Consider the following 22,219-nt stretch of genomic DNA (forward strand, 5'->3'; position numbering starts at 1 on the left):
CCTTTCGTCCTGCAGATCTTCCTGATTTATTGTGATGCTCTATTTCTACTTTGAGGTTTTATACTTCACTTTCTGCTCTTGTGGCTGTTCCCACATGCATACTCTAAAATTCCCAGAAAATATTTTATGCCCAAGTCTCATCCTTGCTTCAGTGGATGAAGCACATAGATACTGTAGATCCATACCCAAGAACTGATGCTATAATCATAAAATCTTAATCACAATCTGCTCATACGAACCATCCCTTCAAAACACTCAGTATTGTTTGACTTTATAGTATATGGTTGTAGAAGATTAATAATTTATAATCACGTTATCCACTGTCACCCAGAAGAGAATGAGTTCCCTATTTAAGTCCCTGAAGTGTTCTTCCTCATGAGGTCTCAGGGAGTTTTTCCTTGCCACTGTCTCCCCTGGCTTGTTCATTAGGGATCTAAAAGTAAATCTGTGTCAGATTTCTGTAAAGCTGCTTTGTGACAATTGTTAAAAGTGCTATACAAATGAAACTGAATTCATAATTCCAACAATTTCCCCACAGGGATTATAGATATTCCCAGAGGATTTGACACAAATACCTTGTGATGATGTGTGTGTTTAAAAAAAGACCTGTGAAGTGATGAGAACGCTTATTGTCACTGAAACAAAAAAGTGTGTGTGTGAGTATGTGTGTGTGTGTGTGTGCGCGTTGAGTTTCCTGTCTTCTGTCAGGGTCTCATTAGTGAAGTACGCCTCGCAAAAGGAAACCACTGTGACATGCGAAAGCAGCAGAAAACAAAGAAGTCTTCAGAGAGGTGTTATTTCTCCCTTGCCAAGGTGAGAGGTAATGGCTGCCGGGGTGGATCAGGATTCTCTGGACTCTGGCATTTCCAGTAAGTACCTTCTCCTTGCCTTCGCCACCATTTCAAACGCTCTTGCTTTTGAGTACGTTGAGTTATTCTTTGTCAGATCATTTCCTTTCGTTTGTGGTTGAAGATTTGCACACAGGCTATAAAACAGTGAAAAAGACTTCTTTTGCTCCTCAGTAAGCTAGCTCAACTCTGTTCACTTTAGCTTTTCACTTCAGTTGCTCAGCTGTGCTGGGTTTGTTCTCCTATCTTCAACGCGATATTCAGACACCTTTTCAGTGCTGTGGTCTCACACTTTACACACCCATGCATGAAAGAAATATGAGGCTTGTCTTAAGCTACTGTTACAGAATCAACCAGAGCGTCATCAACTTTTGTCTCTCTCTCAAGGTTGTTTTTCGCAGATGTCTGTGGGGACAGAATCTGTCCCTGAAGGGCCCATTTGCATCCACTTCCAAATGGGTCTATTGAAAGAAAGGGTCAGCGTGCCCAAGGGCCAGCTAAGTTTCAAAAGCGCCAAGAAAATAGCAGCAGAAATCATCGAGAAGAAGGTAGGAAAGTGTCCTGTCACGACATTACTATTTATTTATTTATTTATGTATTTATTTATTTATTTATTTATTTGTCATTTTTGTTATTGTAGTCTGTTTTTCAAACTATTTCAAATCAACATTGTATTTATACCACAGCGCTGTTGAACTCTCAATTCTGATTGATCAGAAAGTGTTAATTTTCTTTAACAGCAACTCTCACTATAGTTCTGGCTGCAAGACAAATCACAGGTTTTATTAATTTGCTTGTTCTAATACGATATTGTTTCTATAGTAACCACTTGTATAAATGTTGAAAGTAAGGAAATGTTTGTTTAATCTACATGGAAGGAGTCTCCAGTGTCAGCAGTTTGTAACAGTCAGAAGATTTAGGACAGAGCAGTTTGTGCTTTCTGGTTTATTGTTTTGTTTTGTTTTTTGTCTTATTAACTTAAGGAGAGAGTAAAAGGAGCTGCTGTAACATAATTGATAACAGGAACTTTAACAGGGGACATTCCACAACATTATAAGTAACTATAAATAGGTTTTAAAAAATGATCTGTTTCATTTTTAACCTCTGAAGATTTGGGCTCGTCTTTTCAGTTCATTTTTGTGTCCAGGTTTGACCAAATGAACTCTTTTAAAGTCAGGTTTATGTTAAAGACAGTGACGTTGAGTCAAGAGAGGTGTGAAACTTGAGATGACACAATGACATCACTATTGCTGATGATATGGCTGGAATGAAAGGTGCGGCTGGCTTTAGAGAATGTATAAATGTAGAAAGACCTTCTTTATGAGCTCTCGAGTGGTGTCTCTATAAGTGTACACTCTGTATTTAGGTGGTTGTGAGTTTGAATCCTGATGCGATAGACATGCATGACCAGGAGTTCAGGAGAGTATAACAGGTCTGCTGTCTGAGAGAGACAGAGAGAGAGAGACGGTCTAGCCATTCACGGGTGTTTGTTAGCCTACATACAGAGAGCAGTTATAGCACAGGAAGCATCTCCTCCAAGCGTGTTGAGCCGAGCAGCTGTTTGAAAAGAAACTGGTCTTTGATCAGTGTAGAGAAAGTTACATTACCATGGGGCTAACATTACGTTCTACACTGCCTACTAGCATACTTACTGATAAAATAGTTTTATGTTTTTTTGTACGCAACATTTTAAGTGTTTCTACAAGAAAAGTCCTGCAAAAATAATAATGCTATGTGAAAAATAATGCCTATAGTGACATAGTCATTTTATGTAGTATGTTTTTGCTTAGTCTAATGTTCCACGTAAACACAAGAAAGACATAAAAACAAGAAATCCAGCAAAATAAGTTACAACAACAATAATCATTCAGTCTCGTAAAAAATGTTTTTGAAATTAGACACTCTTTTTTCTTGAACGTCATAAAGCGCCCATTAAATCAAAATGGCTGTTTTGGAGCTTTTTATACAAGTCTCTTGGCACTGTGGACACAAATAAGATAGTATATTAAACATCAAATGACAAAAAATATGTTTTCTAGATATTCCTATTTTAAATCTGCAGTATATCGTTTCTGGCAAATGTTGGAAGATTTTTTAGGGTTCATCTTGTAGTTGTACAATTTGTATCAGTAATCAGATGCTCTCTAGAACACTGTGTGTGAATCTTCTCAAATTCTTTCAAACTTCTTTCACATTCTCCATCTTGGCTGAAACATATACTTTGAGCACTTTAAGTTATGAATTGTTAATATAATGAATTTTGCAGTTTTACAGCCTTTCGCTATTCTACAGTCCACTTCTATAAGTGTTAAATAAATACGTGCTAAATGTTTTTTTTCATCTGTCCAACATACAAGTCCCAGTCTAAGAACCAGTGCATGAATATAAACCTATGATTTGAATTACATCTGGCACTACTGTCAGAGCTGCTGTTATAGAAAATGAACCAGCTACCTCTGACCAATAAAAGTCAAGAACTGAACGCTGTGGTGTAACTTTTCATAACGCTGATGCTACATCCTGCAAGATGCCTACGTGATGGCTGAGCACGCAGTATAATGCTACGACATCGACTAGCAAAAGAGTTGAATTAATTTGCTTACTGACCTCATAAACTATATTGTTAGATGGTCTGGACAGGGACCAGATCTTATTTCTGCTGTAGCTCTGTGTGTGTGTGTGTGTGTGTGTGTGTACATTCGATCTGCTTCTGGATGGCCTACAGGGTGTTACTACATATACACACACAGTGACACTCACAGAACCTGACCTGTGTGCCTGCTGCTCTCAGCATGACTGCTGTGTGGTTTCGAGCATGTGTGGCTTACTTTCCAACCACAGACACGTCTTCACGTCACACACACACCACCCTGCACTCTGTCTGTCCTCTGCTGCTGGATAGACACATACTAAAGCTCATATACACACCCCTACTGTATATATGCAGGCAGATGTTTAATGTACAAACAAATAAGCTTTCATTTTACCTTTCGTACACACACACTCTGACTCACACAGTGTGGTAATATTAACAGATTCTCTGGTGTGCTGGACCCATCCAGGTGTGTCATCCCTATACATACAGTGCAGTAAAACATTTGATTTCTGCACACAGTCACTTGTAATGAACTTCCTCTGATGCTCTGATGGTCTCAGCTGTGTCATCACTGAGTGAGATGAAAATCAAAGCAGCATCAGTAAATTGTTTTTGTTATTGCTCTTTAGTGCGCTGGTTTCGGATGTACTGATATGATTCGAGATAATGCATCTTTGTAAAGTTCTGATCCTCTCTGTCACACTGTTTAATGTCAGCTTAAAATGTGAAAGTAAAAAATGCACATATATTCTGTTATAATGACAGTTACTGTAATTGTACTGTTACTATCCTACTGTATGAAGTCCCTATTATGTTTTATAAATAATCAGTCTAAGGCTCTTTAAAAGCAATGACAATATCTGTATCTGTTTAGAGCTTCAAATATCTGTATCTGTTTTTTTGTTTTTTTTTTAATTAACCCTTTCATGCATAAATTGTTTAAAACATACCCAAATTCTTAAAATTGCATGTCAGAATTTTCACTTTTTCTAAATATCACTTACATTTAAAAAACACATTGTCCATGTGTAGGAATACCATGAGTAAAAAAAGCTAAAACATTGTACTTGAAATTTAAAAAAAAAAAACTTCCAGTATGTATATAAACAAAAAACCTTCAGGTCTATAATGTTTAATGTTACTGATGAAAATGATAGAAAATATTATTTTGTTGATAGTTTAAGACTGTTGCATGATGCAGCTGATTTAGGAGGTTAAAAAAAATCTACGTTCAATAAAAAATAATAATAGAATTAAAACTTCATTTTAAAAATCTCAGGTGCTTGTTGGAGTCTGGTACAAAATATTAATTTAATTTGAGATTTTGTGCACCAAGTTTGTAAAAATACAGTCATGGGAAAAAGAAAGTACCCTCCTGTAATTCTATTCTATTGATTTTAGTTATCAGGGCCTAATAAATTGTGTCGTCCTCGCCAACCTCTATAAATAAATAACCTCAGGTGACAACAAAAAAACACAACAGATATCAATATGTAGTCCTTTTTTTATTTTCCCCAAAAAAAGTAAAACAACATTCAGAAACCAGGTGGGGAAAAGTAAGTACGGCCTATAATTCAGTAACATGTCGAACCACCTTTAGCAACAATAACTTGAAGTGAATATTTTCTATAGGAGTTGATCAGTCTCTCACATCATTATGGAGAGATTCTGACCCACTCTTGCTTACAACATTTCTTCAGTTCATGTTTGAGGGCATTATGTTTATCACAGCTGTCTTAAGATCCCATCACAGCATCTCAAAGGGGTTAAGGTCTGGACTTTGACTTGGTCATTCCCACCTTGATTTTTTTTTTCTTCTGTAGCCATTCAGATGACAATTTTCTGGTGTGCTTGGAATCAATGTCCTGTTGCATGACCCAGTTTCATCTTAATTTCATTAAGATGCTGGACAGATGGCCTCAGATTTGTCTCAAGAATATTCTGGTATAAAGTGGAGTTCATCATTGTCACAATGGCTGCAAGTTTCCCAGGTTCTGTCTCTATAACAAAATGCCCAAATCATCACCCCTCTACCACCATGCTTGACAGTTGGTGTGAGGTATTTTTGGTGATACGCTATGTTTGGCTTTCACCAAACATGATGCTGTGCATGATGACCAAACAGCTCCACCTTGGTCTCATCAGTCCAAAGGATATTGTTCCAGTGTACTTTTGTGGTTTGTTCAGATGCCATTTTGCAAACCTAATTCGTGCTGCCATATTCTTTTTGGAGAGAAGAGGCTTTTCCCTAGCCATCCTTCCCTGAAAGCCATACTTGTTCAGTCTTTTTCCGTGCTGTCATGAACATAAACATTTAATGTGCTTACAGAGGCCAGTAGGTCACATGCTATAGCTCTTGGGTCTTTCTTTATACCTCTGAGTGTTAAACTGTCTGACTTTGGAATGAATTTGCTGGGATGCTCACTCCTGGGTAGAATGGCAACTGTCTTGAAAGCTATCCATTTCTAAACAGTCTTTATCACTGTAGAATGGTGAATTTCAAATTGTTTGGAGAAGGCCTTATAACCCTTCCCAGATTGATGAGCAGCAACAATTGCTTCTCTGAGGTAATGGCTGATGTTCTTTCTTCTTGGCATGATGTAGACACACACCTGAGTGCTCCAGAACACCAAACTACCAAAAGTTCTGCTTTTATAGAAGTAGTCACACTTCTTGATGATTAATTAATCTTGTGCATTTCGTTAGTAACAGCCAGCTGATAATTGTGCTCCTAATGATTGTGGAAGTAAGAAAGGTGTACTTATTTTTTCCCGCCTGGTTTCTGAATGTTGGTTTACTTTTTGGGAAAAAATACATATTGAAATCTGTTGTGTTTTTTGTTGTTGTTCTTCTTATCATGTGAGGTTATTTGTTTGTTTATAGAAGTTTATAGAAGTTGGATATTTAGCCCCTGATACCTAAAAACATAGAATTGAAGGAGGGTGTATTTGTACTTTCTCTTTCCCATGACTGTATAGCAGAAACCTTCTACACTGAGAAAGGCAAATGGTTTAGAGAGCAACAGAAATCAAGATACCAATGTTCTTAAGTGATCTGGAGGTGATTTAAATTTTATATTCTCCTCAAAACTGCCTTAAATTGACTGTCCATACATGGGGACTTTATGCACGAAAGGGTTCAATCACTCTTCTTCTTCTTCTGCTTCTTCTGCACTTTCAAACAGCTTGGCCGATGAAGTCTGGCTCTAACAGTTCCTCAAGCTTAGCTACATCCCTCAACTTCATAATTGGTCTCAGGTTTTTGTTTTTTTTTTAATCCCCCTCACAGTTATTATTTTGGTTTGTACCTACCCTGATATCTTCTAACAATTTTTTTAAATAATTTTTCCCAAAATACACTATATGGCCAAAAATGTGGACACCTGACCATCATGCCCATATATAACCCTTTATTTGAACTAAGAGGTCCAAACCTGTTCCAGCATAACAATGCCCCTGTGTACAAAGTGAGGTCCATGAAGACATGCTGTGCCAAGATTGGAGTAGAAGAACTCGAGTGTCCTGCACAGAGTCCCGACCTCAACCCCACTGAACACCTTTGGGATGAACTTGAATGCAGACTGAACCCCAGACCTCCTCACCCATCATCAGTGCCTGACCTCACTAATGCTCTAGTAGCTGAATGATCACAAATCCACACAGCCACCCTCTAAAATCTAGTGGAAAGCCTTCCCAGAAGAGTGGAGCTTATTATAAGAGCAAAGGGGGACTAAATCCATATTAATGCCCATGGTCCTGGAAAGGATTGTTCAGCAAGAACATCTAGTTGTGATGGTCAGGTGTCCACATACATTTTTTTTTCCATATAGTGTAGTATAAACAAACTAGTAGCTTAATTTAAACAACTGTGACCAGGCAGTTGAATGCTCTAAATACATCATGTTAATGAGCATGGCCTTTCTTTGTCCTGTAAGCTTCATATCTGACTGCTCGCTCGTACCCACATGAAAGTTAAAACCTTTGCGTTCCGATGCACACCTCACTTCTGGTCTCACACAGCTACTCTAAATAACAAGAATAATGCACCTCCTATTTGTATCTGTATTCATATTCATTTAGAACACAACATTTGATAGCTTTTGTACACTTCTCTGGCCACAAGCTTCAGAATTCTTGTCATCCACCAAACAAACTTTTTAACACTGCAGCACAATGAGATTTTTGGAGCAAGATGTAGTCACTAGATTAAAAAAAAATTCACAGATTACCATTTGTAAAATTTATTGAACAGTTTTAAGTGAAGCGTGTAGTAGTAAATTATCTAGATAATCTGTTACATCTGCCAGTGGGAAATGATATGTGGTTAGTCGTCTACCATGCCATGGAAATGACCTCTTTCTGTTCGTAAGAAGAGGAGGTTCTTGGGCACATTTACTGAAAACACATAACAGACTCTTAATGTTAGAGGTCTGGCTTGCAAGACTAGAAGCCACTCTCAATTAGACTTTCCATTTTCCATAAGATTAACAGTAATACTTGTAATAATTAATAATTACTGTATTAAGTATTTAGTACATTGTTTATTTTTTATAGTTTTTGCTATAGCACATTGATTTTTTCCCAGTAATCTGTGTATAATTTGATGATAGATTTGATATATTTGTTATTATTTGTATTTGTCTAGGAGGCACACTGAAGTTCTTGTCCAGGCTTGATAAACATCAGTGTGGCAGAAGATAATTAGATAATTAAAATGTTAATTGCAGATAGGTCTATCTTCAACAGTTGTGTGTGAGATCCCGAAACTGGAGCAAGCATAATATTAATATAATAATATCATGATCATATTAGCTAACTTCGAAGAACCAAAAGATGATTGAATTGTACATTAGGAGAGTTAAGGGTTTTGCTTAGGCTTCCCGTCACATAACCTTCGCCAGTGAGCAGCTGAGCTGATTAGCAATGATTTTGTATGCTTCTGATTGTTCTATATAACATGTTTTTACAAAACTCAAAATTCAAATACAGCTACTTTCATCAGTGTTTCCTCCAAAGCCACACCCCCAAAACACAATGAGATAGAGCTTTCTGAATTTGCAAGTAACTAAGAGTCAGACGCCCCCTAGTCCTGATTGGTTGCATGTTGGTGGTCCACATCATTTGTTTTGCCTCTCATTTACAGCAAAAATATTACTGTTCTGACTGCAAATAAGTGACCACACCCACTCAACACTCATTTTCCCAGAATATAGTCATAATCATTTCCCTCACAGCATGGCTAATATGAGAAGGCAAAAAAAAATCACACACACACCTCCTCATGCCTCTTCTGACATCACCAAACACACACTGTTAATAGTCATTTTATTTATTTTATCATGCTTTTCTCTTATTCTGGGAGACTCAAGTGAACGTAGGATGGTTACTCTCCTCCACAGTCAAATTTTTCTCTCTCTCTCGCTTTCTCTTTCTCGCATTTTGAGTCATTTCCTCTTAATTTAAATTGCAAAAGTAGGCTCTGACATTTAAAGTCCTGTTGCTTTCCGGGGCTCTCTGTGATCTCCACCTCCGGCAGACTCACAGCAGAGCCCTGTACACGCAGCATCTGACCTGCTTTTACATAAGCCTCCTGTTTTAGCAGATTGAAGTGTGCCAGAGCTCAAAGCCTGCTGCTTATCTCACCCATCTGATTTCACTTCTCTGAATGTTTGTGTGCATGTGCATTTGGCTGGTTGGGCAGTCTTATTTACACTGAGATCTGAGGTCTGATATAGCGCCTGCTTGTGTGAGAATAGCATTGTGTCAGAGGGTACGAGTAGAGTGAGGTATGTGTGTCTGTAGAGCAGTGCAGAGTGTTTATAGATGGATGCATAGGTTTTAGATCAACTGTCTCACTTGCATCTCACGAAAGGATATTAACTGACATTTTACTCCACGGGAGCTTTGTTGCTCCCTTTTTTCCTCGCTACTGATTATGAGTTCAGCGTAAACACCACACACATCTTTTCAAACACACTGAAGACAACAAGGCCTCCTGCCGCATTACCTTGACATTTGTGGTCATGAAGACATTTGAGATACTGATGTTGGCTGACATGAAAAGCTCTTGTTAGACGTATAGTTTGCAGCACCATTAAGCATGCTGACAGTGCAGTTAGCATGGGGTTACATTATTCGTTATCCTCTCCAACATCCTTTGGACCACTCAGTGACATATGCTAGGATCCAATTTGTGGATTTAACTTCAGACTTTCCCAAATTACCAGTGCTTTCTTCAGCCTGTTATTGGAACAGTGGTAGGAGGCAAGAAGGTAGAAACCTACAACTAGAACCCTGACCTGACCAAGAAGAATTAAAAAGCAATGGCGCATGCTGTTACAGGAAACTAAACAACAATGGGGTGGTGTGATGAGTTATTGCTCCTACCCTGAAGTTGATTATGTTCCTATAACTGCATGTCCTGAAGTCTTTTAGTCTTCCTTTACCTTTGCTAATGATGAAATTTTCTTATTATTTGAAGAGCAACATGTAAACTATAATCTGTTAATAGTTCCGTTAATATGTTGTGGAACGTCCGCAAAACAAGTAAGTTCCTGTCATCACTTCTGTTATAGCAACTACAAACACTTGCTCCCTCATAAGCCTCTCTTTTTTTCCTTTCCCTTGAAGTTAAAAAAAAAAAAAAAAACTCGGCTTGTTATGTTACTGAGAAACCGGAAAGCACCCTCCATCTCGAAGACTCTACCATGGCAGAAGACTTTACTTTTAACTGTGATAAAGCGTTGACAATGGATACTCCTTCAGTAAATGTTAAACAAACATCTCCTTACAGGAAATTCCAGTGTCCAGTGGAAATAGCAGCGATATTGAATTGAGAATTCTACAGCACTGTGGTATAAGGTGTATTATCGTCCACTCTTGTACATAAAGAGTACTCACTTGTGTATATACAATCTCCTGTTGTATGTTGGTCACAAGGTTACTTGTGCTTTTTTTGATGTGAAATTGAAGTAACCCATGCTTCCCTTTGGTTGTAAAGGCCCCTGATTGGAGTATAATAGGTCTTGGTGAGAAGCTGCTGCTTTTCCGACATGATCCCATGTCTGAGCAGCTCCTCCACAGACTCTCAGAGCAACACTATCTGCACGACGGAGACCTGGTGGAGGTGGTACTTGCTGGTTAGCACAGACACACACAAACAAATATGCACATGCCCACATACAGACCTGCGCCTTGAATCCCACACTGCTTAGAGTTTTATATTAGATCTCAGACTGTCACTCTTTTTGACCCTTTCAGCTTCTGCGTCACTGACTGAGGTGAAATTCCGCCCACATTCTTTGGTGGTCCAGTCTTATCGCACACCGACATTTTGTTACCACTGTGGCGAGATGCTTTGGGGGCTCATCCGACAGGGCTTAAAATGTGAAGGTAACACATACATACACACACACACCCACACACACCCACACACAAACACATATTTTCCTATACTGAAATAACTGCCAATATGTAGCCTATATATTAACAGAACTTTTAGCCCCAAAGGAATTAGCAGATAAATCACACTTCTTACTTACCCCAAATATCTGGAAGATTTGGTATCTCAGTCCACGATTCCAAATCATTTAATAGATAAAGTCATGCTCAAATCTTTATATATTTGCTTCAGATGACATTAATGGCTGTAATCTCAATTAAAAAAAAAATCGATTTGTAGTCTAGCAGGGAAATTCTATATAACCACGAATTTAAGTTCAAAGTGGGAAAACTTTTCACATGGTGAAATTTTGACATTTACTATATACTTGTGAAAACCTTCCTGAATTGAAGTGCACTATATAGCCAAAAAGTATGTGAACATCTGACCTTTACACCCGTATGTGGTTTTCCTCAAACTGTTCCCACAAAGTTGGAAGTACACAATTGTACAGAATGTCTTTGTATGCTGTAGCATTACAACTTCCCTTCACTGGAACTAAGAGGGCCAAACCTGGTCCAGCATGACAATGCCCCTGTGCACAAAGCGAGCCTCATGAAGACATGCTGTGCCAAGTTTGGAGTAGAAAAACTCGAGTGTCCTGCACAGAGCCCTGACCTCAACCCCACTGAACACCTTTGGGATGAACTGGAACTCCGACTGCACCCCAGACCTCCTCACACAACATCAGTGCCTGACCTCACTAATGCTCTTGTGGCTGAATGAACACAAATCCCCACAGCCACGCTCCAAACTCTAGTGGAAATCCAGAAGAGTGGAGCTTATTATAAGAGCAAAGGGGGACTAAATCTGGAAAGGGACGTTCACCAAATACATATGGGTGTGATGGTCAGGTGTCCACAAACTTTTGACCATACAGTGTATGTTTCTCTTTTGCATATGCAGTATCTCAACTGCAAGTAAACTTCTACTATTTTAAAGTCTGACCATCCCCAAAATTGAAAAGGGAGAAAATCACATTTTAAAGATTCGATTCTGACTGTAGCGCAGGAGCGTTGCGTACATTTTGACAGCTGGTATCTTATAAAAACTGAACTGGTTAGGTTTTTGTCTGTTTCACTATGGCAGAAGTGTGCATGAGGAAGTCACACTTAGCTAGCAAGTTTTTAGATATGTTTAGACAGACTGTTTTTACCACAGTGTTAAACTGGCTTCTTACACAACATGATCTTTGCCTGTCATTTTGGTGAAATAATGTATTATGTCTGTTTTCTTAAAGCTGAGGTGGCAAAATACATGGTAAGCAGAAAAAAAGGCCCAAAATCCAATTTCTGATATTTTTTTTTTTTGCCAGAATTCAGCTACAGCAACATCCTGACAGGTTTTCTCAGACCAGCACATAAACCTTACCAATTTCTGGTACAATTCTGCTTACTCTATGTCCAGAGTGATTTCTCTTTCCAGAGTCACAATGATTCCATGTGTGTAAGATGGCTGCCACTGTAGCATAACAGCATTCAGCTACATAATCAGGTTTTGTCCATGTTTATAAACGACACTAAGTCACACTGTGTCCCAAACCTGTGTGACATCACTGAGACAGATATGTACAATGTGTAGGCATTGGGTAAGAGGATTTGGTTTGAGATAGACTTCTATTACATGGATGGACGTACTGTCAAATTAACGCTGGTATTCTGCATTGTGCTTATGTTCAAATCCAAAAACACCCAATATTCTCACATTCTGTGCTGCAGGTTTTATACTTGTACATTTTACATTTCAGACTTGAGTCTTTTATCCATTTTAAAGTTCCTTCTCTCTCTCTCTCTCTCTCTCTCTCTCTCGCTCTCTCTGTAGGTTGTGGTTTAGATTTCCATAAACGCTGTGCACTGATGTTGCCTAATGACTGCTCGCGTGTGTACCGGCCATGTGGTCCCAGTCTGTCGCTGTTCCCTCCCTCACGTCCCCGTTCCACCTCCCTCAGCAACCACACTGGGGGCAGCCTGGAGGAGGTAGCACCTCCTGTCTAATAAATCTGTAATTAAATCTCTGTGTCTTAAAGGAGAAATGATGGAAAAATCAGTGTCGTTCCTCTATTTTGATGTTTTGTATAAGATAGGGGTTTCAGCAACACTGAAAAAATACCCTCAACCTGTTTTCACACTCTGCTCAAAATCTAAGACTGTCATGTGTGTTATAGACACTCAAAAATAATACAAAATGCTCGGCAATAATATAGATAATTATATTTTCCATTCTTCCTTTACTCATGCTGTTGTCTCTCTCCTCTCTTTTCCAGATCAGTCTCTCCAAGCCATCGCGCTCTCGACCCCCGTCATGGGCAGACAGGCCCGTGTGGTTAGGGGTGTGTGATGGGGCTAGAGGTGGCAGACCCCTGGTGCCACACACCTTCCACATCCACACATACACCAAGCCCACAATGTGTCAGCACTGTCACCGGCTGCTGAAGGGTCTGTTCCGCCAAGGCCTGCAGTGCTCCGGTGAGATCTGCAAACACTTCTGGGTCAGAGTTTACACATGAGGGACATAACTGAGGTCCAGGTTGAACACAGTTCTGTGTCCTCTGAGCTCTAACACACCTGATACACCTTTTTATTTAACATCTAGTTTAAATCAGTGTGCTTTAGCAGGAAGATGCTGGACTCTGACCTTTTCACTCAAAAGCCATTGTAAAAGAAATCAGGGATTTTTTTTATACACAATCTCAGTCTACCATATCTGTAGCTTATGCGCAGTTACCACAGACAAGAATCTCAGAATTCACGACGTAAAGAGGGTGGGCTACACCAGAAGAAGACCACAGCCAAGAACAGAAAGCTGAGGCTGCAGTGAGCACAGGCTCACCAAAACTGGACAGTTGAAGACTGGAAAAACGTAGCCTGGTCTGATGAGTCTTGATTTCTGCTGAGGCACACAGATGGTAGGGTCAGAATTTGGTGCCAACACCATGAATCCATGGATCCAGTCTGCCTTGTGTAAACAGTCCAGGGTGGTGGTGGTGTAATAGTGAGGGGAATGTTTTCTTGGTACACTTTGGACCCGTTATTACCAATCAATCATCGCTTGAATGCCACAGCCTATTTGAGTTTTGGTGCTGACCATGTGCCTCCCTTCATGGCTGCAATTTACCTGTCTTCTAATGACTACTTCCAGCATGATAATGCACCATGTCACCAAGCAAAAGACGTCTCAAACTGGATTCATGAGCATGACAGTGAGTTCAGTGTTCTTCAGTGGCCTTCTCAGTCACCGGATCTGATTCCAATAGAACACCTTTGGGATGTGGTATAATGGGAGATTTGCAGCACGAACATGCACCTGAAAAAAAATCTGCAGGAATTGCGTGATGCAATCATGTCAACATGGACCAGAATCTCAAAGGAATGTTTCCAACATCTTGTAGTATCCATGCCATGAAGAATTGAGGCTGAGCAAAGCAAGGCTCTACTCAGTGTTAGTATAGTGTTCCTAATAAAGTGCTCAGTGAGGGTATTCTGAATGAGACAGAAAACCTTTTAAAATTTACTCAGAAATGTAGTTTAGTGGAAGGACGAGTGTTGAAATTTGGCTATAAAGATTTTAAGTATGTGATTGTATAAAGCAAATTCCTTAATACTATTAACAAGCCTTAGGATGAGACAGTCACAAATGGAAAAAGTCCTACCAAAACTGTCCAAAATTAGAGAAATACAGTAATTCTGATTACTTATACAATACTTTAACCTTTACACGTAACTATATGTCAATTTGACAATTATGACAATTTATACAAATTTAGAGCTTAATTTACAAGTATCTTTGGGAAATCGTTAAAGCAATCATCAAAAATATGTCTTGTATATTCAGAGTTCAACACCTGTGCTTAGTGAGTTTTGAGTGAAAAGTTTTTCTGTTCTCAGATCAGAGAAAATTTTAGAAGTTATTCTCCATGGTAACTGAACATACACTAAAGATGCAGTGGACAGAGATAATGGAGGAAACAGTGAAGTATTTCTTTAATGCAGTGCTACCCCAGTGCTTATAGAGGTGTGGGATGTTATGTGTTTATTCTTGTTCTGAGTTTGTATTTTACTGAATTGCCTTTGAATTTTTTTTTCATCTTGTCCTCTTTTTTGCAGACTGCAAGTTTAACTGTCATCGCCGCTGTGAGTCTCAGGTTCCACCGGACTGTAGAGGGGAACGAGCCAATGGAGAAGGTTTGACAAATTACACACATACGCACACAACTACATATTAGGGGTTTAACAATACACTCCGGTCACGAGTCGATTCACAGAACTGCGTTTATGATTTGATTCAAAATTAATATGAACAAAATTTTAATGAAGAAATATCATGACTGAAATACTTCTTTTTTTATTTCTGTATAATAAACAAAGCAAAACAGTGGTGCATTTTTGTCTGTATAAAACTATATAAATTAAAACCGAACAGATTTTGTACACAAACTGTCCTACAGGTTCACCATATATTAATAATAAATAAATATAATAAATAAACAAATTTATAGATTTTCTCAAAATTTTTGATTCTGTGCCTGCAGGGGACTTGAAAAAATGATCAAATGAAACATAATGAGCTCCGTAGCAGAAATAGAGCTCCAAAGTCGGCTAAAATGCCTGATTTCTGCAGCCTCTATTTCAGGCAGCGTAGATCACAGGGGACGGTGTTGTCTGAAAGCCACTGAAGAGCTCTTTTTAACCATTATAACATGGTTGTGTAACCATATAACATATAGTGCATGTTGGTCATACGGGGCTATGAGTCACTTCACAAGTGCACATGCTACTTGTTTCTCCACGAAAGAACGTAGTCATTTGACCAGCCTGCTCTCTATATATTTTAACTTCATGGGCAGATTGGGACCTCTCTTGTTCAAACAGTGCAATTGAAATACATGCATAATTAATAGAATGCTAATATCGCACATTTTCACAATGCACGTCATCGCATGATTGCTTTGCTGTGTGTCATACTACATATACAAACCTATCAGTTAAAATCTCTTCTACAAAACAGCAAATATAGAAAATGCAGATGTTGCGAATCATCATTCATTCATCTTCAGTAAGTGCTTTATCCTGGTCAGGGTCACAATGGATCCAGATTCTACGGAGGCAGGACTACAACCTGGATGGAAAACAAGTCCATTCCACACTCATTCACACCTAGGGGCAATGTAGCATATCTAAACCTGGTTGTAATTGTATTTTTTTTTTGTTGAACAGTCAGATCCCACTCACATTTCCAGTTAACACAAAAGGTGACAAACTACAGGCTATCTGACATAAAGTAAGTGTGCATTGTTCTCTCATCTGTTTCACACAGAGAGCAACTCAAACCAGGAGCCTGAATCTGAGGAGGACTTAGCTGTGGAAACAGTCAATGCTATTTATGAAGAGTATCCCTTTAAAGTGCGCCCTGACGTGGAGGAGGAGTCTGCAAAGCAACCACCAATCAGGTAACCACACATCACTGACTATAGTACAGTACTCGCTACTAATATTACATTTATTGTTTATACAGTGCATCATTTATTCTGTACCAACACTACACTCTCCATTCATCTCTTCTGTCTGTCTGTCTCCCTCTATCTCTGCCTATGCCGGTCTTTCAGTCCGTGTTTCAGCAGTAATATCCCCTTGATGAGGGTGGTGCAGTCAGTTAAACAGAGTAAGAGGAGGTCCAGTGGAATACTGAAGAAAGGCTGGCTGTTACACCATACCAATGTAGATACACTGGTGAGTGAACACCAACACACACAAGAAGCAAACTCTGACATGTGCCATAAGGGGGACATTGTGTAGCTTTTCAGCTGAAGCATTAGACATATATCAAGACTGATATGTGTTGTAAATGTTAGATAATGAGCACCAGTTCGGTTTGTCTTGCAGAGGAAAAGGCACTACTGGATTCTGGATGGGAAAAGTATCACACTGTACCAGAACGAGAACAGCAGCAAGTACTACAAGGTGCTCCATATTCCCCTGTGCAACACACAGCCTTCCAGAACATTATTATAGCTTATACTACAGCAATATTGAATTCTCAAATCTGATCAGTCGGAATGTGTTGATTAATTTTCTTTAACAGGAGATATAGGTGATATTAGAGGAATAAAACTCTTATCACACAAACAAGAGTGCGGTTATACTGTATATCAGCACAGCTGTGATTCTGTGTAGATACCAGCCTGCAGGCCGAGTGCAGTAGGTAATCACAGCCTTGCTGATATTCAGTATAACCACACAATTACGAGTGCAATATTACCTTTATACAACAGTTCCATAAACAAGAAATTATTACCAAGTAAGTGACATTTCGGACACAATATGGCCAAACGTTCCGTTTATTGTTGCTCCACTAGTGGAAATAGATCCTGAAGAAGCCACACTCACTTTATAGCACGTCAGCTAGCTGGCCAGGTAGCTCACATTAATTCCCGTTAAAGGTGTTTCTGGTAAAATTGGTGTACCTTCTTCCTTTTCATCTTCATCTGATGAACGTTCATATTATAAGCCAAAAGTTCCTGAAAATTATTTTCATTTGCCATGTCTGTTGATGATGTCGCTAACGCTAATGTGGTAACGGCTTTGAACTAGGAAGTATTTTACATGGCGAACACAGACAAGCGGAATGATACGCACAGTGAAACGTTCCAGTGCAGTTACAGGAAGTCTAGGCACTCTTGGAACGCCACTGGACTAATCAAATTAGCGGGCCAGAACTAACTGGTGTATAATGCAGAATAATCATTTTGTGGTTTTAACTGTAAGTCTCCTACACAACACCCCGTCTTTAAACATTTTCCAATAATCGTCTTTGAATAATTTTCCATAGTTCTTTACTTAACAAACATCCAACATGTCCTTATTTGGCCTTTCTAATGGACCTCCACTTTTATAAGAACATAATTGTTTGTTTATCTCATATGGCATCTTCAAAAAATGTAAATGTTCTGTGTTTGGCTTTCATAAGCTGTAACACACTGTTCCTAACCCTTCTCCTTTCTGTACAGGAGCTGCCTCTGTCTGAAGTGCTGCAGGTCCGAGGCTCGTCTCAGCTCACTGTTCCTGTGCAGTCGGATGGCGCTGGTCACTCGTTTGAGCTGCTGACGAGTTCTGTGGTCTTCTGTGTGTTCGCAAACACAGAAGGAGCAGCCTGGGAGTCGGCCATCAAACTCGCGCTCATGCCTTTACAGAGTGTCGAGCTCTGCACAGCAGGGCCTGCAGGTCATACATACACACACAGATCATTTATTCCAATTTATTGCAGATATTTCTGAATATCCCATAATATTATACCCTAAATTAAAAGCTGGACATAAAATAAACTGTACACAGCTTTCGACTTTAACCCAAATGCAGTCAAACAACTGAGACATGTTTGCCTCTTTAGTTGTGCACTGATGCTGCAAGGTTAATGCAGCAAACAAGTAAATTAACAAAAAAATACTCTTATAACACAGTGCTGGTGAATTCTCAAATCTGACTGGTCAGAAGGTGTTGATAAATTTTCCATAACAGCAGCTCTGACAATAGTTCTGACTGTAATTCAAATCCCAGCTTTATATTAATGCACTCGTCTATTACACTACTGTTTCCATAGTAACAGCTCTTTCACAGGGAATTGTATGGTGGATACTCCACATAAACTAAGATTTTGTTACTAACCAGAGAAAAGCATAAAGTTTTCTGTAAGGGTTAGGGTTTGTGCCTCGTAATGGTCAGCAAATTTTCCACCATGTCTCCAAGACAGAGGATGTTGCACTTTGTGGTTTCTCTGCAACAAGCTGTGGGTGTTTTTTTTGTTTGTTTTGTTCTCAAGAGAGAGAAAAAAGAGTGACTCTAGCTTCTGTAATATAAGTGCTAACAGGAACTAATTGGAAACAGATGAAAAGTATGACATATTTTTTAATAATTAAAACAATGAATTTGTTTTGTGATATAAGAGGAAAGTGATGTTATTGGGGGAGGGGGCGGGGGGGCTGGGGGGGGCTCAACTTTGGGGTTGTAACAGTAGCTCCACTGAGCATCGGGTCGCATTAAACCCCGTCACTGATTATTTTCCTATTATAGCACGCCCCAAAGTGTTTGATTCTTTACTTGTTAAATTACGCGTTTGATGTAGCTACCAGTTCACCATCGTCACATTTCGTCATATAAATTGGAGCTAAATTATCTTCTATAAGTCCATCCGTTACACTTTAGGCCATGCCTCCTATATGAGTCTGATATTTGTGACACCAGAATATGTGCTGAGGAAGAAAGTGATTTCTCTTCAAAACAGAGCTTTGACCTTTTTTTTCTCTACGTAACTATTTTTGGTCCATGTTTATAGATAACGGTGTGCCTTAATAGCTGAAATGTAAGGATTTATAAGTGTAATGAGTAACAACAGAAAAAAAATCACTTGAGAATAAAGTTTTGCTGTTTGTTTATCTAGATGATCGAGCCATCAGTGAAGAAATCCAGGTGAGTATTTCTTCTTATACAGCTGTTGCAGGAAATACCTGCGTACTGTGTGGGCTAACACTGTCGTGTGTGTTTCTCAGGATATTAGTTCGCTGTATCAGGTTTTCTCTGATGAAGTGTTGGGATCAGGACAGTTTGGAGTGGTGTACGGAGGTAAGGTGTTCATTCAAAGTGCTAAATAAGCTACGTTGTTAGTCCATTAGCATCTGGGCCTGTACAGAGAGTTGTGTTTGTGTGTAGGTACTCACAGGCAGACGGGTCGACCGGTGGCCATTAAGGTCATCGATAAAACTCGCTTCCCGGCCAAGCAGGAGAGACAGAGCAAAAATGAGGTGGCCATACTGCAGGTTTGTTGAATGAGTGTGTTGTTTTGTGTTGTTTATAGCGGAATAGGTTTTAGAAAATGATTGATATATTGCCTTGTTAATATGTTTGTGTGTGTGTGTGTGTGTGTGTGTCCAGAGTCTGTCTCATCCTGGAGTCATTGTACTTGAAGGCATGTTCGAGACGCCTGAGCGCACTTTTGTCGTCATGGAGAAGCTCCATAGTGACATGCTGGAGATGATTCTGTCCAATGAGAACGGACGACTTCCTGAACGCATCACACGCTTCCTTGTTATGCAGGTAGCCATGGACACCATGGAAATCTGTGTTATGTTACAGTCAGATTATTATTAACTGTTTGAAATGGAAATGGGTCTGTTCTGTTGTGGAGCACAAGCACACAACAAGCGCTTGTTGTTGAAGTATGACACCAGGAAAACACTGGAATCTGTAGCACTATGGATGTTCCCTCTCTTAATGTAGAAAAGATAAGATATAGTACTTGTTTTCCTGTAACTGCATGCCCTCAGATGTTTTATTCCTTACATATTTTGCCACACCATGATGATGCTTGTTTGATGATGCTTGGCTGTCAGCAGTTGATATCTGGGTGTGTGGGTGTTTCTGTAGATTTTGGAGGCTCTGCGCTACCTGCACATGAGACACATCGCTCACTGTGACCTTAAACCTGAGAACGTGCTGCTCTCCTCTCCAGATCCTTTGCCTCAGGTGTGTCTCCTGACTCTGGCTCTGTCCAGTGCCTGTTTCCCCAAACATGTCGTAGCGGAGATCAGATTCTGTCCATGCTCCTAACCTCCCTGCCGCAGATATGTACGGTTTATTAGTGCAGATCAGCTGGATCAAATGTTTTATGAATTGTAATAGAGCAGGATTGTAGATTGGATGGAGTCCTCAAGGAACAGTATTGATGATGATGTTTCGTTTTTTATTAATATTATACTACTATAAGATATAGGATGATTTGCACAGTGAGTGTATGAATATCTACATGTAACTAAGACCCAGACATTTGCATCATAAGCTGAAACATATCCACACTGTCTATGTTTCAGGTGAAACTGTGTGACTTTGGTTTTGCACGGATCATCGGTGAGAAGTCTTTCCGGAGCTCGGTGGTAGGGACGCCGGCGTATCTGGCCCCCGAGGTGATCAGTAGCCACGGCTATAACCGCTCGCTGGACATGTGGGCTGTAGGGGTGATCCTGTACGTCAGCCTGAGCGGCACGTTTCCCTTCAACGAGGACGAAGACATTCACCAGCAGATCACTAACGCTGCCTTCATGTACCCTCGCCACCTGTGGGCCCTCATTTCTCTCGAGGGTGAGACGCAAAACTCAGACTGTTCTAGAGACCTGAACGCACATCTGGCCTGGATAAATTCATGCTGAAAACTTTACTATGAAGTAAAATAATGAATCTGTGATTAATCAACTTGACTGTTTTATTTATTACTGATTTCTCTGTCTTTTTCTCCCAGCGGTGAGTCTGATTAATAACCTGCTGCAGGTGGTGGTGCGGCGCAGGTTCAGTGTGGGGAAAGCGATGGGACACCCCTGGCTCCAGGTAAAATTAGCTTTTAATTCTGGTCACTGTAATACGAGGGGGAAAAAGGATGGCTGATGATAGGAAATCCTGAAATCCTGAAATATTGCCAGAATTCACAGTTACACAGCAGCGCCTCCTTGTGGAGAATCTTCTACTTCCTAAAATCCACTAAGAAAGAAAGCTAAAATGCTTTTAAAAAAAAAAAAAAAAAAAGAAAGAGAAAACCTGGACTGAGTCAGAAAGCAAGAAAACAGAAAGATAAAGAAAAAGAAAATGTGAAAATGATGCAGTAATAATTGCATCTTTTGAATAAAGATTCAATACAGTGTGTGTTTGGTGTGATCTCTTCAGAAGAACACTATGACTGATATTTTCTCCAGCTTGGAAATATAGTTTGTAAATGTGTTTTATGTTGATGTGTGTGTGTGTGTGTATGTGTGTGTGCACGCAGAACTTCCAGCTGTGGTGTGACCTGCGTCAGTTTGAGCAGCGTCTGGGTCGCCGGTACCTCACTCACGAGTCGGATGATGAGCTCTGGAGACGTCACGCTCAGGAGAAAGGCCTCAGTCTCCCTCCTCATCTACAGACAGAACAGGGACACTGACACGCACGCACGCACACACACGCACACACACGCACACACACACACATACACTGGACACCTCGGTTTAATCATGAGACCTGTGACTGTGGCGTGTGGACTGTACAGAATCCAGTACTCTGATCTGATGTACATTTTATGCACACTGACAATTTTTAATAAAATGATACAAAACTCTGGAGTTGGGTTTTGAATTATGTATTTATAGGTACAGTATATAGCTACATATACAGTATAAGTATATATAAAATATGTGTTAATTATGCAAAGCACTAACAAGGTACAGAAGCCATCGGGAAGTGTAGAATTGTCGCTGTTAGACAAATCACAGTCTGTGTGCTGTTACACTATTTATAACAGGCCTAATTAGCTTCACATACACTAT

At 39.6% G+C, this 22,219-nt stretch overlaps 1 protein-coding gene across 1 annotated transcript; it reads left to right on the top strand.

The window, feature by feature from the left end:
• Nucleotides 1-41: 41 nt before the first annotated feature.
• On the top strand, nucleotides 42-22,015 carry LOC113539763 (serine/threonine-protein kinase D3). The gene is made up of 19 exons (XM_026935803.3): nucleotides 42-869; nucleotides 1,236-1,396; nucleotides 10,444-10,582; nucleotides 10,704-10,835; nucleotides 12,706-12,860; nucleotides 13,148-13,349; nucleotides 14,988-15,065; nucleotides 16,198-16,330; nucleotides 16,487-16,610; nucleotides 16,764-16,841; nucleotides 17,888-18,101; nucleotides 19,315-19,343; nucleotides 19,424-19,496; nucleotides 19,584-19,690; nucleotides 19,806-19,967; nucleotides 20,298-20,396; nucleotides 20,741-21,008; nucleotides 21,166-21,251; nucleotides 21,685-22,015. The coding sequence occupies exons 1-19, from the start codon at nucleotides 824-826 to the stop codon at nucleotides 21,835-21,837; spliced, it is 2,439 nt and encodes an 812-aa protein (XP_026791604.1). The 5' UTR covers nucleotides 42-823; the 3' UTR covers nucleotides 21,838-22,015.
• Nucleotides 22,016-22,219: the final 204 nt, after the last annotated feature.

This window comes from Pangasianodon hypophthalmus, chromosome 4, assembly GCF_027358585.1.
Source record: "Pangasianodon hypophthalmus isolate fPanHyp1 chromosome 4, fPanHyp1.pri, whole genome shotgun sequence".
Taxonomy (NCBI): domain Eukaryota; kingdom Metazoa; phylum Chordata; class Actinopteri; order Siluriformes; family Pangasiidae; genus Pangasianodon; species Pangasianodon hypophthalmus.

Coding starts and splice junctions, on each gene's coding strand:
- LOC113539763 (XM_026935803.3), top strand. CDS start 824: ATGGCTGCCGGGGTGGATCAGGATTCTCTGGACTCTGGCATTTCCA. Junction 19,497..19,583: donor GTTTGGAGTGGTGTACGGAG/GTAAGGTGTTCA, acceptor GTTTGTGTGTAG/GTACTCACAGGCAGACGGGT. Junction 19,691..19,805: donor ATGAGGTGGCCATACTGCAG/GTTTGTTGAATG, acceptor GTGTGTGTCCAG/AGTCTGTCTCATCCTGGAGT.